Below are 20,827 nucleotides of genomic sequence, written 5' to 3'. Positions count from 1 at the left end.
AACCAAAAAACTTAAAATATATAAACATTTTAAACCGGATGAATCATTTTAAATAACCACGTGTACCTGTTATGCGGGGTATACGACACTCGGACGGAGTAGTATTTTATAATACTGCGTTTGACTGTATTTTTCTTCGAGATTATAATCAAAACTTTTTTAATAATACGACGCGTATAAAAACCGAAATATGATAATCGTCGACGTTGCTGCTGCAGTTTTTGTTGTTGTTGTTGTTACTATTATCACTATATAACCAACGATAAAGTCACTGACAGAATTGTTTGGATTTGTGAAGCGTCGGCGGTCCACGGCTTCGGTATATAAAACGCGAGTTGTTTTGCCCACGGCTGCCAAACCCCGCCCGCGGCTACACCGCGCTAGAAGGGACGAGAATTTCCCGTCTCGTTAAAAAAGTTATTTCTGGAAACTGCCAATAATGGGTAAAACAACAGCAAAAAGCTGGTCTGCACAAGGCACTAATGTTCCCTTTCTACCGTTGAGGCATTGAAAATAAAATAGCTAGGAGGACCGCGCGCGACAGTGACCAATCGCCGACGGACTCATACGTGTTGGCAACCGTCCTGCTGTGGCGGCGATGATCTGTATTATAATTTATGCCAGCGTTGAGTTTAGGTCGTTCGTACAAACGTACACCTGCGTTCAGGGCGAATGTAAGACCCCACATGACACATAAATACATAATAATATGTAGGCATATGGCAGGTAAAACCACACACATATATATATATACGTACCTATAAGTTCTTACACGAAAAATAACCTTTTATTGTGTTATTTCTTAGGTTCAAAAATATATTCATACATAATAACAAAACTTCGATACTAGAACAAATCCAGAATCAGGGCTGACAAACTAAATATGTAGTTATTGGTGAGGTTAAATGATTTTTGTGTTGCATAAAAAACTTTTTAATCCAATTTTTAACAATCAACGAGTATTGAATTCAAATAAAATAGATTGTATCGTATATTTCGTATCATAAAGTTGGGTAATAAAGATAAGTTCAGAAAATAGATAGGACTAGGTATGTTATACATTTATACAGTACAGAAAGTAATACATTTTCGTCTCTCCATGTAAAGACTACACGTACGTGGGATTTTTTTTCTCGATAATAACTTACACATAGGTACTATGTAACCCTTTACCTGCCATGTTTCGTGTGGGAACTTATCAAATCTCTATTTTCCTGAATAATTGGTTTTTGATAGTTGAAATGGATTGATTTTGCCATAATATGGCATTTTCCGTGGCCGCCGCGCCGCCATGATACGTAAACTGCCAACATGTTTACATTTTTTTTAAGAGGACGTTACACCGAAATTTGTTGTCTCCGTCTTAAAAATTCGTAACATAGTAAATTGTACGCTTAGCAGAACACGTTTAGCTTCGTTAGTTTAAAAATTAGAGTGAATTGATCTCGTAAAAAAATTAAAAGTAAGATTATTATCTAGGCAGGGGGCATGGGCTTTTTATTATATTTTAATTTTGAAGCGAGTTATGAATATTTTAAAATTGTAAATTGTTTGTACATCTTAAAATACTCATAACTTGCTTTAAAATTAAAATTTAATAATAGCCGATGAGATTTTTTAGATAATAGTTTTACTTTTAAATTTTATAAGAGGCAAATTCACTCAAATTTTTAAACTAATGTGTTCTACTTTATGTACGAGTTACGCACTTGTAAGACGAAGACAACAAATGTCGGTGTAACGTAATCTTAACAGGACGTCACACTTGCTGTGTTATCTACGTCTTACAAATGTACAACATAACAAAAACGGTTTTGCGCGGGACAATTTTACTCCCTTTGTATTTATAATAGAATTACCAAAATTCCCCAACGCATAAGGAAGAACTTTATGTGTGACTTAGTGTTTTATTATTTGGATAACATAAATATATTTAAAGTTATCAGTTTGAGAACGTTAAGTTTTTTTTCATTTAATTATTGAATGTTATTAGTTAGTGCTATCAAAAAAATAAAAACACTACATACTTAAAGTTGTCCCGCGCAAAACAGTTTTTCCTACGTTGTAGGACTAGACAACACATGCAGGTGTGACGTCCTCTCTAACAAATTCTACACTCTTAACACGAATGCGCTTTTGAAAACTATTGGAAATTTGAATGCCCAAATACCAACTAAATTCATTTTCCCATCAAACAATATACCATTGAAGAAAATCTAAGCAGTTTCACTACCCAAACAGCGATGAAAGACATGAAAAAATGTTTTTTAAAAAAACACACGTCATTATAAAATCAATACATTCATCACTCCGCTCAGAATCTAAAATTTAATTTAAACTAATACTTGATTAAATTTTTTTTTGAAAAATTCAAAATAAGAAACCAATTCAAAATTCTAATGAAAAGAACAATTTTGATGGTAAAAACTTACTTATCTAAGTCAAGTAGTTTATTTTTTAGAATTTTTAAAATATCAATCTTTTTTTGAGTATATTTATATATTTATTTAGAACGTAATAACTTTTTTCAAAATAACATTTTTTGGGAATATCCTGACATTAGTATATTACTTAAATTATTTACTAACCATATGATTTTTGGCATACATGTAACTACCATTTTTTTTTTTTTGTCAGGTCTTTTTGTTACACCTAGTATATACACGTTACTAAGAATTTAAAAAACGGGAATTTTATCGATTTTCCTGGTAAGTTTCTCCTTGCGTACATAATAGACCTATAACAAAATCCAATAACTCATAGATTTGTTTCAAAAAAGAATAATTGAGAAATTTAGTCATATAGTTTTTACAACATTTAGTATTGTTTTTTGAAAGCGATTATTTATCGTTGATTTTTAATTTAATATCACAACATAAATGTATGCTGCAGCGTACCTCCTCCCCACCCCCCAACACCCAATAATGTTTTATCTTAAACATTTATTAAACGTAAATATTATACAGAGTTGAAACCATGAAAAATAATAAATCACTTAAATCATTACATTTTGGCATTGTGAGATTTTAATCTTATATCTATACGGATATTATATTGCCTTCATTAATAACTGTCTTTGCGTGACCTTAGCTACACCTTTATATGAAATTGTATTTTTTTTTGCGTATAAAACTATTATTGAAAGTCCCATCTTAAAATGAAACTATACATACCAACTTATGTATATTTCAACTGAAATGAGGATTAATATTATACGTTTGTTTCTACTAATATCACCTTGCGAGAGGAAGAAAACCATTTATAATAGTTATTAATTATACATATTTTATAGTCAGACCTCAGACGGTATTTTAAGACTTAAATTTAGCAAAATAATAATTATTATTATAAAACAGAAATAACATAATATTTTACTTAATAGAATTTTAAATGTCACGAACTCGTGAAGAAAAAAAGATTAATAACACTATTATGAAAGTAACAACAAATTAAAGTGAAAATGATAATAATATACAATTAATTAATATCCATTCCTATTTAATAATTTAGAAAATTAAATAACTCTTATTTCATATTACTTAATCAACAATTTTCTTGTTATCATAATTATTAAATTTGACAATGTAGTTTTATGCGCATCAAGGTAATATATAAGTACACAAGACAGACATTTTTGCATAAAATACCAAACGTAGTTAATTTAAATATTATAGTAATTAATTGGCAATTGCCCACTATATAACCGTAGTAAAAAATGAAAAAATGAATTTGAATAACGGTATACCTTGGTATATTATCAAAAAAGTCTTTAAAAATGTAATAAATTATGACTGGGTTTTAGCTTTTGATTAATTTATATCTTAGCAATTAATAGAAATAAAAAACAATTGGGTTTAGATTTATAATAGAATATTTATCAAATTATTAATAAAAAATAAGTTAATGAATTACCTATAACTAACAGATAAATTATAAATGCATAGTTATGGTGTACTAACGTACAAAACCCATTTAAACGAGAGGTACATACTGTTATTGGTATACTTAAAATAAATTAATGTTATGACTAAAACGTCTTTAATATTTTTGTTATATGAAAGTTGGTGAAAATTGGGCATCTTTATCGCCCATAATTACACAAAAAGTTCCATAATATATCTTTTAACTGCAGATTTATTAAGCCAACATGTCGTAAATCGTAATCTAAATAAGATTTATTTATTTAGAAATTATTATTATACCAAATAAATATAATGAAAAATAAACATAAACTTAACATAAACTACACCTACGTCTTATCCAATTTATATGCTTTCTAAAACTTGTGCATGTTTGTTTTAAGTGTATAAAATATAGACTATATTTAAAACTAAAGCTGTATTTTTTCAACTTAAAAATATTTTGTTCTAAGCTTAACAACTGTCCTAAAGTATTAGAGTGGAAATTTACTATACCAAAAATATATCTTACGAGAATTATAATTCTTGGGCAATAAAAACAAAAATAATGAAAAATGACCTAGAACCGATTATATTATATTATTATAACCGGGATAGCTTGTGATTATGCTAGTAGCATATTATCAAGTAGGCAATCTACCCGTGATACATTGCGGACCCAGTCGAGTGCGTACGTTAATGTATAATTAACTCTTAAGTATCAAAGTTATACCAAGTTTATCGTTTTTACTTAATCACTTAACAGTTTTCTACTGGTGAAAGAATTTTCAAAATCGGTCAAGTAGTTTTATGAGATTTTTGCGGACGAACAAACAAACGCTGTCTCTATATTAGGTATAATAAGTACGATTTTATTGTTATTAACTTTTGAGTCATACCGACTACTGTAGAACTGTGTAAAAAGGTTAGTGATATAAATAGGCAATACCATAAAATTAATCTAAATGGTTTAAAAATGACATTGTGTATATTATAAAATATAATAATATACTTAAAAGTTTCAAGTCCATACGAATAATATTTTGGAATTACAATAAAATATATCCATAAAAATTGAAAATCATAGAAGTTTATAACTACAGAATCATATGCAAATGTTCCTGATTTTGACAATTTTTTTCGAATTTTAGTTCAAATGATTATATAAAAAAAAAAAATTGTGCCTACATAACTTTAATATTTTTAAATAACTATAATAACAACATTTTCAAGTTTTTTTCACATGTCTATAAATAGCTCCAAAAGAGTCAAAATATTTTGGAAATTATACCATGTTATAGAACAGTGGTTCTTAACCATAGGGTTGCGACCCAATTTTGGGTCGCCAATAATTTGAAATGGGTCGGCTAAAATTTAAAACGTTGGTATAATATTTTTATTTTTAAGCCTTATAATATAAATAATAAATGAAACCGTTTTCGTAAATTCCCAGTATTGATAATTGGTACAAAGAAGCTTATTAAATTACATTCGTTTCCGTTAATGTCAACCGATTAAGTATAATTATAGCTATAAGTTATAGTATTTGATAAGTTTTTCACCAGCATTTTTCTTAGAATCAACTTGTTGTGAACGTCGTATGGTACTTATTCGTGTAGTCGTGAGGTTAACGTCTACCTACCTGTACCCAGTGCGGAATAGTCATTAGCATTAATATAATATTATTTGTAAATAGACTAATAATTTTGTATAATTTTGTATTGTGTATTAAACATTTATAACGAGTAAACAGACATCACTTTCATCTTTTTTTATAAAACCTGTGGTAGTTAAAATTAATGAAAATGAAAAGACGGAATCAAATGCAAATGAACAAGAAATAGAGAAGGACGAAATGCCTAGACAAAAGGTAAAAATATCAATGAACTACACTTATAAATACATTGATAAATATATTGGTTATGGGTTTACTTATATAAATGAAAACGGAGTAGATTTGCCACAATGTGTTATTTGCGGTAATGTACTAGCAAATGCTTCTTTAAAGCCAAATAAACTTTTGATATTCGATCAAACAATATGTGGATTCTTAACCCGTTTTTACCCTGTGAAAATCATGAATTATCTTTATTAAATGAAATCCAACTATTAGAATTATCGTCAGATAAATTATTAGAACAATCTAAAAATTTAAACCAATTTTGGATATCTTTAAGAAATGAGTATCCTAATCTTTACGAAGAAGCAATAAAGAAATTAGTTCCTTTTGCAACAACATATTTATGTGAATCCGGATTTTCGACATTAACTACGATCAAAACCAAAGCAAGAAATAAGCTTGATGTCGAACCCATGATGCGTATTTCACTTACTAACTCCATAGAAGCTCAAATTGATTCATTCGTGAAGCAACATCAAGACCAAGGAAGTCATTAAATTCTTCATTATTTAAAAAAAGTATTTAAATTAAAAATTATTTAAAAAAATATGTACAATACAATTATTAAAAATAAACTATAATAATAAACTATAATAATATTATGACCTGTTACTAGTACAAGTAATAAGAGTAAGAAAAATTATTAAATTAAGAGTACCCGGTGGTTTTTTTATTCCGCCATTGAACATTATTTATAAAAAGGTCGCATGAAAAATTTGGTATATATCTTTGGTCGCCACTACACAAAGGTTAAGAACCGCTGTTATAGAAAGTACTATAATAATATAAACATTTTCTAAAAATATCAGGCATTTATGGTTATTCGTTTCTGAGTTACGACGAAATAAGTTTGATTAGAAATTGTTTACGCACGAATATTCAATTCCGTAAACATTTAAACTTAAGACGCTTATAAAAAAGTTAGCAGAATTTCGCTTTACTTTTTTTTTTAAATTAAATTTATATCAACTTATGAGGAGTCTTAAATTACATTTTCAAGGCTTTTGGAAAATTGTGTTGTCGAAATATTTAGGAAAAACAAAATTAAGATTTCAATAATAACTGATATAATATATGCCTATATAATAAAAAATAAATGCCTGAAAGTCAAAATATTTTGAAAATTATACCATGTAGGACGTAGGTATTGAAAATTAGGTATATTATAAAAATTTAGCTAAAATTGTGTTTCTATGGTTATTTGTTTTTGAGTTCTACTAAAATAAAATTGATTTTATCATAAACTAGTTTGAACTAAATTCCCATTTTTCCTTAATTTTTTTTTTTGTTTTTTTTCGCAGTATTTTCAATTTGAACACAAAAACCACTCTCTATAGTTGAAAATTAAAATATTTTAACCGAAAGGTCATCATTGTAAAAAAAATACATATTATGGCTCTGCTCAGAATCTAATAATATGTACATAAGTACATTGCACACTCTTGTCAATAAACATAATTAGATATAAGATATATGATTATTAAATCGAATCTAAGTATGGACTTAACGAGTGACGGGTGAGATATCTAAGTCCGGTAAAAACATGATACCTATAGCCGTTGACTCAATAGCAACTGTGTCATATGATAATGGGTAATACTGCGGTTTTGACGTAAGCCGGATATAGTCATTTTGTAAAAATCATTGAAACAGCTGGGCGTTTAATTACGCTAAGGACGATGTATAAACAAATTCAGGCAAACCAGTAACCGTGTGCGTGGAAAGATTTAAATTAGTCATTGCTCATTCTTATACTATAAAATAAGTAATTATAAATGTAACTAAAATAAGCATTCACTGTGTAGAAATTTAAATTAAAACACTCAATTATAAGAGTATGACCATTTATTTTTTTGTCAAACTACGCAAATCTGATTTTAAGTCTGTAATAGTTGACTAGAATATAATATGACCTAATTATACAGATTTACATTTTATAAATAGACACAAATATTTTTTAATTTATTTAAGTTTAAAGATAAAAAAATATTCAAGGTGAAGTAATTACGCTTACAAGGACTTTGGCAAGGGACATAAGCGAAAAATTATACCAGATGTAATTTTGATCATTCAAAGTCATTTTTAAGTAACTCACAGATGCCAAATAATAAAATCCAACATTAAGTTTATTGTCTATTACCTCAGTTACAAAATATTTCTCTACAAAATTAAGATGATATATGCCATTTATTGCTGAATTACAAAAAGCATTTTCAGTTTAAAATGTACTCATAATTTTTAAAAAACATCATTTCAATAATAATTATCCATTCAAAAATCTAAAATAAATAGGTAAATACTCAGATTCAATTTGAGATCACCACCATAAATTATTGTTTAATGTGGACTACAGAATGTATATTTATTTAAAAACTCACAAGATAACAGTATAAACCAAAAGAAATATAGGTATTAAAAAAACTCAAAAAATTAAAAAATGTATAATTTCTATAAATAGCTTAACATTTATAGTCTAACAATTTTGAAAATATCATTGAGTATCAAATTAAAATTTAACACATGAAATTTTCACGGAATTAATAAAAGGATTACACCATAAATTGTTAAAAATATATTTTCATAAATATATTGACTCATGTATGAGCTACTTATTGAAATCTGAAATTTTCGATTTTTATTAGTTTTTATTTAAAATTAATGTCGATTCAAAAATATTCACTAGGTCAAAAAGCTTGAAAATTTAATACGAGGTTCATCATAAGTTGTTGCCAGTGAAAATTCAAAAAAAAGTTGATCGTAGATCCACAATATTTTTTTATGAGCGTCTAAAGTTAGTATTTTACAAAATCACGAAAATTTGCAAATTATTTTGAGTTCAATATTATAAAAAAATTTCTTTTTATATCTAAGATCAAGATTTTAAAATTTAACACAAGTTTCTTTAAAAGTTTGTCAACCTTCATCAAAAATTATTATGAGCGTTTGAAATTCAAATTGTTACAACATTGGATATTCACTCGATTTTTCATGAAACGTTTTTCTGACTTTGTCGTAATTTAAAAATGAATAACTATAGATATTTGAAATTTACAATAAATGTGTATTTAATAATTTACTATACTTAATACAATTTTGAAAATATTTTGACTCGTTTTGAGCTATTTACGGACATTTCAATTTTTAATTTTTTTAGTTTTTTTTTTATATAAATATCAATTAAATTTTATTCGTTGAATTCGTAAAAAACTAAAAAATATATAAACACAGTTTTTTTTATAATTAAGGTATTTAGTTTAAAAGATTTATTTCTGGGTACTTGAAACTTCTAAAGTCAACAAAATCAATTATAAAATCAAAAACAGGTTTTTGTAAAAATTTCTGTATTCTCATCATCATTCTTAAACCAATATAATATTTATCGTTCCACACAAAATCTAAAAGTTGGGGCTGGTTGAGATATTTGTGTTTTATTTTTATAAGTATGTACAGAGAATTTTTACATCAATCTGACCTCCCCAAAGTACCAATTAGATCCAAATTCTTACCAGAAAATATTCTCAAAGTTAAAATTGAAAAAGTTTAAATGCTACAAAAGAATATAATGAATAAAAAAATTGTAGATACATATACAACTTTATTTGTATATTGTTAAACCAATACATTCATCGCTAAGGATCTAAATTAGTTTGTTATTAAATAATATTATGATTCTAAATGAAACATTAATGAGAAAATGAATGGGGAACAAATAAATTTTAACAAGACCCAAGGCAATATTATAAATTACATTCTGATAAGTCAACTCATGTAGGTACTCTAAAAAATCATTATAAAAAGAATAACATATTGCGAAAATTTAAAAAAAAAAAAAACAATAACATATAATTGTACAAAAAACCTAAATTTTGTTTATTTCAAAATCCACGCCTAAGTATTAATTATTACCTCTAGTGAATAAATACTTGTAACTTAAAACCATTGAGAATCCAAATATTTAAGTTATTATTTATTATTATTAGTTACTTATAATTTTGTTAATTTTATGGAATTTATAAAAGTAATAATGACATAAACCAATTACAAACAATATTTAATTACTTGTTTAAAAATAAACTAATATTTTATCATTAATTTTGATTAGGTATTAGATATTTAATTTTTTATTATTATTTATTTTTTCAACAATACAGGCTGAGCACAATTAAACATAAATATAATAAGAAGTATCATTTCAAAAAAACTTTCTTTTTACATAAATAATTTAATAAGTTTCATCTATTTTGAATACCAAATTAAATAATTCATTGCAAACATTTGAAAGTTTTAATTTTCTTAAATACTGAAACGTGTTTATGATATTATGATTTTATAGCCAAAATTCACATTAATGTTAGAATAATATTACCATTAATAAACTTAATGGTTTTTTGAACTAAGCATTTTATGTAAACAACACAGTGCATTATTTTATACACTAAGATTATACCATACAAATACGAGAGAAATACAAAGTTTTAACAAAAATTCTTACTTTAAAATCTGATAACGAAGCCATTAAATCATCTAATTCTCGAGTAGCTGAAGAAGCAGTAGGACAAACAGTACGAGTAGTTGTGGTTGTGGTTTCTTCCATCATCATCTTTGAAATCAATTGTCCATTGTTACTAAAGAAATAACATTTAAATTACATTAATTATCAACCTGAGTATTTAATATAAATTAGTATTATATAGTATATAATACTAATGGATAAACTTAATAATTAAAAAGGTGATTAAGAGGATCATGGATGTTGCTCTGATGTACAGTAGGTTACAAGTGGGACACTGTATAATGGATTGTATTAAATTTGAATTGAATGATATAATATCAAAAAATGATTCTGAGTGGAGACGGTTTGTCAGTGAGGATATTTTTTATTATATTAATATTGTTATTACTTATTAATAAATTATTATTAATACAGTAGCCAGTAAGTTGAATTGATATTATAAAATTACAACAAAATAACTAAAATCATTATTCTTTGTTATTAAATATGTAATTTCGTCCAAATAAAATAACTTTTAAAAAACTATGGTTTTTATATTTTTGAGATTTTTTTGGTTACAGAATAATCTACTTATGTAGAACCTTGTTTTAAAACTTCAATCCTTAGCTTAAAATTTGAACATTCTATTAATTTTTAATTACGAAATCGATTTTAAAATTGACAAATGTTGTCAGCAATCGAACTTTAAATGCTTATGAAAAAAAATTGTGAACATGTATTTTTATTATTTTTTAACTACTATTGTAACAATATATCAGGAACAATGCAATTATTTTTCACGCTTTTTGACCCAAAAAATACAATTTTATTGACATTTGTAGAAAAAAAAACTAATCAATATGATATCAATTTCAAGTGTCTATGATTATTCGTTTTTGAATTACAACAAAATTAGAAAATCGTTACTTGAGAATCGAATGAATATCCAATGTTGAAAAAATTTGAGCTTCACACGTTCATAAAAATTTAATTTGACTTTCTTAGACATTTTATTTTTTTGATAAAGGTAGTTAAACTTATGAGGAATCTTGTATTATATTTTAAAAGAACAATTTATAAGAATTTCGAACCCAAAATAATTTGCACACTTTCGATGTTTTGTCAATATTTTAACTTTGATTATTATAATTTATAATCATCGGTATCACAATATACATTTTTTATAAAATAACAATTTTTAACATAATATAGGTAGGTACAATATTAGTTTTATTTCTAATATATATTTTATAAAATAATTCTTATAAATTATTTATATTTAGTCAATTCTTGATGTAATGCTACCCCAGTACTTTTTTTCATAGTGCAGGGATTTTTTTCCTGGAGATATTTTTTCCAACTATCAAAAATTTCATGCATCTACGGCCATTTGTTTTAGAGTTACACCAAAAACCAAAATCGATTATGTCAAAAACCAATATTGGGTAAAAATTCCCGTTTATCCTAAATTGTTTTTCCCAAACAAACAAAACAAAATACACACATCATTATAAAATTAATAAGAATCAGAATCTAATAAATAATTTATAAAGAATAAAGACACTTAAAAATATAAATCGTATAAAAAATAAAAGTTTCTAAAATAAATGCAACTAGATATTATCAGTGGTCGGGAGTAGCGCGCTAATTGTAGCGACGCTACAGTAGCACGCTTCTTTATTTGTAGCAATTGACGTAGCATCGCTAAATTATGCCTTAGATAGCGAAATACTATAGCACACTAAACATTTTCGGTTAGCGTAGCAAAAATTATCATTATTTTGTCGCTACCTACAATCTAATTGGTGATTATTAAAATATCAATTATGATTATATTTGTTTATTTATATTATGATAATGATTAGTGTAATAGTGAAGTTTTTGTCCTGGGTCTTGTCCAGTGACCAAATGTCAAATCAGTACAAACTACAAACACTAGTTTTCAATAAGAACATTTTTAAAAATGTAGCGAAAAAGTAGCGATAGCGAGCTACATTTTGGGGGGAGTAGCTGTAGCGTTAGCGTGCTACAAAAATCTAGTAGCGTCCCAACCACTGGATATTATTGTTACTTATATAAATGGTGTACATGGTTAAATTTAAAAAGTAGTGAGAATTAATATTCAATTTTAAATATTAATACTATAAGGTAAGTTTATAATAAATAAGATATAAGTATAGTAAAAAACTGTTTTGATCAGTTATTGATTTTTTATTCACAACTGTTTTAAGTTTTTATGAACTTGTATGCACCCATTTATGTTATAATGTTTTTTAGTATATATGTTCATTATAATTTGAATATTAAAATTGTAATGCAAAAAAAAAAGAAAACAGTTTCCTGATTATGTTTAAATTAATTTACTTCTATTATTATAAACTAACTCAAAATAAACATAAATTAATACATTATTTTACCTTTTTGAAGATAGTGATGTGTCCAACTCATCTAAAAGAGAATCCACTGATGGACGTGTTGAAATATTTATTGTTTTCGTTGGAATGGAATAAGAATCTCCATTAACCACTAAATCAATTTAAAATTAAAATATTTATTAAACATAATTTTAATAACTTAATATAAAAATTAATTAAATATTTTAAATTATACCTACAGTAAACAAATTAATATATTTGTATACATTCACAATTTGAAATTGTTATACTAAAAGCTTGAATACATTATAGTACAGGTCTCTCATAAGTATTTTTCTTAATACTTAAAACTAAATCAAAATTTTTCAAAATATTTTTTTAAAATATTGTTTCAATTATTGTTGAAATTGGATATCCAGATTAAAATAAAGATATTTCATCAAGTAATTTTAGTTATTTTATTGTAATTCAAAAAATATTTACCGTAGGTACTTAAAATGTTTTGTTAATACATAATATATTATTATTTTCTATGCAAAATGATATTTACAAAGTATTTAGAATAGTTTATATTTATACCATGAACTTATTCTTATAACTATATGGTGTGTATCGACCTAATATGCGATGATTTTATTAATAAATTAGTTCAACCAACCTACCCTAACCATATTACTAATTGAAAAATAAATTACTTATGGTAATATCAAAAACCTTAGAATTAGAGGCTGACATACTGTCTCTGCTCAGAATTGTTTTTTGTATACAAAGATTTATCATTTAATTCTAATTTAATATTTCCATTTCAGTGACCTACTCAATGATGAGATACACTAAAAATTAAGAATCTATAAAACAGAGAGATTTAATTATTTTTTTAAATTAAATTTAAATATAATAGCACAATAAACTTATTTTAGTTAATATTCATAATATTTTTCAGACGACAAATAAAAGTCTTCACTTTCTAGATAAAGTTTTTTTTATAATATATAATATTTGATCCTCAATATATTTGTATAGGTTCAACTTTAGAAAAATTAAGACTCATTAGTGCCTAAAATGGTGCTTAGTAAGCACAATTTGATAAGGCAGGGTGCTTAGATTATGGTTACCCTCCCATAGTTTTGAAAACAGCACCATCATAAATGAATGCAATTTATGGTTAATTAGTTGTTATTATACATCAATAAATATTAATTTAATAATATTAAACAATGAGAACGGCACAAAGCCATTAAGAAATGTGTTAACTGTTTGTTGGGGGAGGGGTGATGGTAGGCTATAGTTTCTCATTAATGATGAGTCATTATTTAATCCAAAATTATAAGACTAACTGAAAAAAATAGAGGGCTTCAGCACTCCCAGTTTCAATATTGAAAATGTGCCCCTGTATATAAAAATATAAAATAACTTAAAAGCAACAACTAAGAAAATTGCGTATTTAACAAACAAAAAAAATTAATAGTTTTAAAATCTATTATGAACATACTTTTTTAAAAAAAAATTTTAAAGCAAACATGTTTATTGTCTAATTTTACTGGTAAAAAATTTTAAATCTGCAGGAATGACACTTCTACACTTTCTTCCCAATAAATACTATGAGTTTACCTAACCAATAACTATGATTTATTTTATTTTTAAAATTAAATTAATATGATTAGTAATTAGTTATTATTATTTAATTTAATATGCTAGTAATTAGTATATACTACATAATAGGCAAGAGCTAACTTTATTATTAAATTCTTATGTCTACCAATTACCCACTCACTCGTGTTATGTTTTGATAGATTGACTACAGGTTAGTATAGGTAGTATCATTGAATATAGATATACTATATATACTATCTATACTCAATGGTAGTATTATAATATATACCATTATACCCTCCCACCACAAACTGAACAAGAAAAGACAACATTCCTACACAAGGAAACATAGAGAAATATAGTATGTTTTCATTCAGTGCATAATATGAATTCTAATAAATTGATAATAATATTTATATTTTGAAAATAAATTACAAAAAAAAAGACATTGACAACATTTAGAGTGCATCTGAGTATTATTTACTTATTGGTAATTATTAATTGATAATAAACAAAATAAATATATATATATATATTTAATAGCCCATAATAAGTTGTTTATAATAACAACAAGAAATAATAGTACATACTGAATACATTTTTAAAATATAATTAAAATGGATCAATTATTTATAATACTATACTTACATTTTTTATCAGCATAGCGTGAATTGCTAAGATCTTGAAGTAGTGTGTCAAGTTCCGAAAGATTATTATTCAATGAAGATGTCATTTTTGATGATTTAAATTCGTTTCTAGGTTGTGTTGGCTAAAGGAAAATACACTAATTAATAAATTGTCTTCTTAATATTTATAAAACAAAAATTCTGATAAAATATTTCTTATTAATGAGTGATGAGTAATAACTCAGGAATGTTACTTAGATAAATATAATACATACAAAATATTTTAAAGTATTTTAAATGCTTAATAGAGAAATATACGAGGTGATTCACAAAGCAAGTCCACCTTCATTATTTTTTTTTTATAATGAGTAATTGAATTATGATTTTTGTAATTTTTATGTTAATTTTTAAGGATCATATTTGAAACGCTTATATTTTTGTATACCATTTAATTAGTGTCCTGTGGTGATCCCAACTTTTTTTTTTAAATGAGAACTAAATATTTTTTCTGTAAATTGTCAAGCCGATTATTTTTTTGAAAATGTTAATGAATCTAAATTTAAATTTGAATGAGTAGTAAGAAGTGCTTAGCAGTAAGAATAATAGATCCATTATAATAAATTTAGAATGTGTGGAGGCTATAGTTACTTGAAAATGCATAGTAATTAGTAATTAGTAAATAATATAAATCTATTAACATTTCATTATTTGTAAAAACTGTCGAGAGTATAATAAGTACTAGATTATAGGTGTATTACATCTATTTGATGTTTTTGTAAAACTATTTTTGTAAAACCTTTTTTATTATCCTTAGTTAATAATAACTCAGAAACTTGCATTCAAATTTTGAATTAAATAGGTACTATAACATGTAAAAAAAAAAATCATCTGTTTAACAATTTACAAAAGAAAAAGTTTGGTTCTCGTTTAACAAAAAGAAGTTGGTATTACTACAGTACACTCCTTATTAAATGTTATAAAAAAAATGAATAATTTAAAAATATAGTAAATGTATTTTAAAAATTGTAAATCCATAATTTGAATTAATTAATTATTATCAAAGAAAAAATGGGGGTGAAGTGCTTGACGAATCATCCTATATAATATTATAATATCTGTACTAAACATTTAATTGAACCACAATTAACTGCAATATGTACTCCAAGTTCATGAAAAGTGTGCATAGTGCATACCGATAATTCTTGCCGAACCGCAGGGTTTGAAGTTGACCTTTCAATCTTGTGAGATCGGACCGTGGCATATTCTGGTGCTAGTGCAACCGGTGAACCAGCAGAAGCCAATCGAGTGCGAACTCCACCATTAATACTTCCGTATCCTCCGTTGACGCCACTGTTTAATTTGTTGGTCTGCTGTATTGTGCTTTGCAGGTCCGCGAGCAATGCATCTAAACGAAATTAAAAACAACTCATTTAATATTAAGTAATAAATTTAACGATAATGTTTGAACATATAATGGAAATAAATATTATATTACTAAAACTAAAGTTGTGAATTCGCGCCTATTTAGTTTCCGATATAATATATATTATGATGTATGACATGTACCTATAGAAACGTGTTTTATCCTCCGCACATTTTGCATTCGTGTTTAATGTGTAATGTGTATGATGTGGCGATTCTGAGACTCTGAGTAGGTACTAAATAAATTACCGGATGAAAATGCCCAAGTTTAGCATAGTTAAGAGACGTTATAGGCGGGTCTGTAATGTACGGTAATGCATATTTTGATGCAAGCAAATAGCAAATGAGAAAATAGTATATTGCCACGATCATTCATCATTTGCATGTCAAACGCACATAATATATTTATGCACAGTACAAAATATATGGGTGCGGACTAATAGGTGCGTTAAATTGTACTATAATTAAGTGACACGTTGTAATTATATCGTTTATTTGGTTCATATAATAAAACAAATTTTAAACGTAATTTCAACTTTAAATTCATATGTATTTTACACTTTTATGTGAACAATTAATGTTGAAAGTAAAATTTGAAACATAATTTAAAACATAATTTAAAACACATCATATTTTAATATAAAGATTAAAAATTTATTTTTGAAATCTATTAAGACTAAAAAATAGTTCAAGTTGATCACTTGCTTTGTCATTTACAAAATGCTAGGTACCACAAAAAAATAATTTTGAAATTTGAAATTCCTGTTATTATATTTATTAATTTTTTTTTTATATTATTGACGATTAAAAATATATTTACTTTTGGAGTAAGTGCATACTTCCTTTAGGTAGTATATACCTCATTCTACTCAAAATTATAATATATCATTAAATAAAAATCATTACTATACATATAACACTCCGGTTAAAATACGTCCAAAACATAAGATGATGATTACTGTCAAAATAGTATTTACTGAGCATATTTATAAACTTTGGCCACACCATTTTTAAGTACACACCAATGAAATAGTATTAGCATTTTAGTCTGATAATTCCAATTATACTTAGTTTGTAATGATACGTATAAAGTATGGTTAATTAAATAATTTGATCACGAATTATCACAAAACGCATTCCAGTAATTTCATTTAGATGTGAGTAATTTGTTTAATGAACTAGGTAGGTAACTGTACAATTTAACTAGGTATACAAAATATAATCTGTAGAATAAAAAAAAAATTAAATACATTCAAATAAACTAAAGGTCTAATTCACGCATAAACAAACTTCTACGGAAAAAATTTACTAATTTAGTTATTATCTAAAATCGAAACCCGAACATATAAAATTACCTATAATGAATAAATCTTCCTTTAGATAGTCGTATTCGAGAGCTTATAGCCGCTTAAGTCACCAATTTTACGATTATTAGTTAATAGTTATATACTTGTATGTATTATGATCGTGCCAAAAATTGATGAAACAACAAATAGGTAGCTTATAAACTAAATGTTCTTACGCAAAGCATAAATAATAAACATACGTGAATAGGATTACGAAATATCGTAATTATATATACTACTATTTAATACTTGTTGGTCGTAATTTTTTCTTATTATATTGTGCAATATATAAAATGTTTTGTGAAGTGAAGTCTATAGATTTATAATTTTCTTACATATTAAACAATTTTTTTTACACAATAGTCAATGGTATAACCTATACTGAATATTATTATAAAACTATTTACCTATATTAGATGATTTGTCGTTTTTATGTGTAATAACAGCTCGACTGGCCATTTCCACGCCTATGATTTTATATTAAAATTTGAATGAATATACCTGTGTAATGAATAATATGATATTCGCGTGTCATAAATTTTCAATGCCATTTGAGCTTAAAATCACAATCATTATGCAGCGGAAGCTGCGTACGGGTTCGTGGAGAAAACAAAAACGGTATGTTTATGACATGAATAAAACGTATGCTTAAGGTGTGGGTTTTCTACGCACCATATCAACCGCAAAATTATAACCATCAGATTACGAATAATCCCACGTTCCTGACAAATTCGAAGAGCTGCACGCAGAAAACTGGCTAATTTATATCGAGGCCAATAGGACCTAGAAGATTTGTTTTAAAAATAGAAATAGAACCAAACACCTTTTTGGATCAATAAGCTACGTTCAGCGTGTAGGCGGCGTATGTTAAGCCACGATAATAATATATATGCCTAAGTATATAAAATATATACTAGCTAACGTTATTTGAGGAACTTTTTTCTAAGTATTACATTTGGAACAATCCCAAAGTTTTTGTAAAACTTTAAAAAATATATTTTTTAAACAAATTTGAGTTAAACGTAAAATTCTTAATATATAAATTATTTTATAAAGTATTAATAATATTATCATTATGGCCACCACTTAGGTATGAATACTTATAATTATATTTTTAGTCAAGGTTGCCTAGTATATTATACCTGTATAGTATATAAATAATTAACCTATTTACATATACATCAATTAAAATAATATCGGTAATAGATGTTGTTCAATTTAAAGACAATCACCGGCAGTAACTCGTTATAATATAAAAGTGTCTACTAAATTGGTAGTACCATTGATTATAAATAGTAAATACTATAGTTTTACCAATGTCCAATACACTAAAATGAAAAAATATAAGAACAGATTTGTAGGATAGAACATGTGGAATACCAAATAGTGTTTTATAAATCTCTGACGGTATTTCGATTAATTTTTATTTGACGCAAGTGATTTATAATTTATATAATAGTAATAATTCATATAATATACATATTATTAGTACGCATTGTACATAATCGTTTGGATTTTATCATTTTTATATAGTTTTATTTTCTCATCAAACCTGCACACATATTTTAATTTATTCATTTTAGATTCAAATCATCTTGATTCTGACATAGGTGGCTAGGTATACGTCATGTCTTACAATGAATTAATATAATACAATGAATGATTTTTAACAATAAACAATATTTTTTAAGCAGTAAGGCATACACAACAGCCCCAAAACATTTTTTATGCTTGGTATAAATACTAATAAGTGAGGTATAAAATGTTATTATAATGGTATAAAAAATATGAAAATAAAATGTGAATTTCATGTTTCAATCATAACTTATAAATAAAATAAATAATTTAAGATTATAAATAGGTATAAATAAATTGTGAATTGTATAATATGGCACACATAAATATATTATACATTTTTAATACAGTTGTATTTAGTTAGGTATTCTAAACTATCTATTTTAAAAACCTTGACTAATGTTTGTTTTACAAAATTGACTATAAGTCAAAAGTATAAAACGCTAATGTTTGAAAGTAAGTAAAATATGAGATAAATGGTCTTCATAGAAGTCGCCAATCACTAATCGTTTTTACAACGATGTGTTATAACTTATTTGTATTTATTAAAGTATAAAGAAAGTTAAAAAAAAAATGCAAGTAACTATATCTTCCAATAGGAAATTTAACCAAGAAAGTACTTAAGACATGGGATTCTATTATTTTAACATGTTCTCGTTAAAATAGTTCTCTAACTACAGTTTTAACTACCGTAAGGAAGCAAATTTAGGTACTGTCGAATAGTAGATACTATCGAATATTTGATAGTCCAGTACATCCAATCAATTTGGTGGTATTTTAAATATTTAAATCATTGAATTTTTAGATATTTTTAAACCATTCGAGTAGAAAATATTCAGTTTAATCAAATGAAAAATAGTCTAATCACGAATACGTAATTAACTATTCTATATATAGTGATCATCACAAAAAAAAAATTAAGAAATGTACAACATACTCTCTCATAGTAGAGTTGGATAATGATAATTCATGAAAACTACAATACATGTAATTCAACAATATAAATATCAGAATAAATATTATATAATAATTTTACAAACCGTTCATTTTCATTTTTAATTGTTATTAAGGTAAATGCACTTAAAATTATTACAAACTTTCACGATATAAACGAAACTCAATGAACTAAACAACTCGCATTCAGAATACCAACTGGTTGTTAAAAAGAGACATCCGGACCAAATCGAGATCATCCTACACAGAATTGAATTTTTTACAATGATAATATAGTAATATTAAAAAGGGAGGAGTCCGTGGGCGTCAAGGTATTTTGCCAAAGGTGTTGCATTTTTGCAGACACTCATAATAGCCATGATAGTAAAATCAATACGTCAAGCTCTTTCGCCAAGTTAAATTAGTTAGAGCAGATCAATGTGATAACGAATACAGTTGGATTCATGATTTATAGCTGAAATATTAAACGTAACAATAATATAAAATTAATATAGATGTGGGATCTTATAAACCGGTTTTATGTAATTTTAATTGTGTCCATTAAACATTTATCTATTTTTGAATAGTTATAATATTATATCATTAGGTATACATGTTTAGTTAATTGTGAATATCTCAAACCTGGTGTTAAAAAAAAAAATGTGT

General features: G+C 25.8%; 1 protein-coding gene and 1 long non-coding RNA gene across 7 annotated transcripts in view; one reads left to right on the top strand and one right to left on the bottom strand.

The window, feature by feature from the left end:
- LOC132947880 (paxillin-like) overlaps positions 1-20,827 on the bottom strand; it is a 37,035-nt gene that overhangs the window by 7,027 nt on the left and 9,181 nt on the right. For 3 of the 6 annotated variants that reach the window (XM_061018119.1, XM_061018115.1, XM_061018121.1), the window contains exons 2-5: positions 16,079-16,290; positions 14,908-15,028; positions 12,709-12,817; positions 10,292-10,424 (exon numbers count right to left, since the gene is read on the bottom strand). In XM_061018119.1, the coding sequence (XP_060874102.1) occupies positions 10,292-10,424; positions 12,709-12,817; positions 14,908-15,028; positions 16,079-16,290 (575 nt within the window). Of the gene's footprint in view, positions 1-10,291; positions 10,425-12,708; positions 12,818-14,907; positions 15,029-16,078; positions 16,291-16,451; positions 16,504-18,060; positions 18,189-20,268; positions 20,368-20,827 lie in introns of those variants that run through there. The other 3 variants (XM_061018120.1, XM_061018117.1, XM_061018118.1) reach the window with 3 other exon arrangements.
- On the top strand, positions 565-3,105 carry LOC132947883 (uncharacterized). The gene is made up of 3 exons (XR_009664961.1): positions 565-726; positions 807-895; positions 2,638-3,105. It is a non-coding gene; the product is annotated as an uncharacterized LOC132947883 (long non-coding RNA).

This window comes from Metopolophium dirhodum, chromosome 6, assembly GCF_019925205.1.
Source record: "Metopolophium dirhodum isolate CAU chromosome 6, ASM1992520v1, whole genome shotgun sequence".
Taxonomy (NCBI): Eukaryota; Metazoa; Arthropoda; class Insecta; order Hemiptera; family Aphididae; genus Metopolophium; species Metopolophium dirhodum.
The sequence above is the reverse complement of the archived record's forward strand: the minus strand, read 5'-3'. Positions and strand labels throughout refer to the sequence as shown.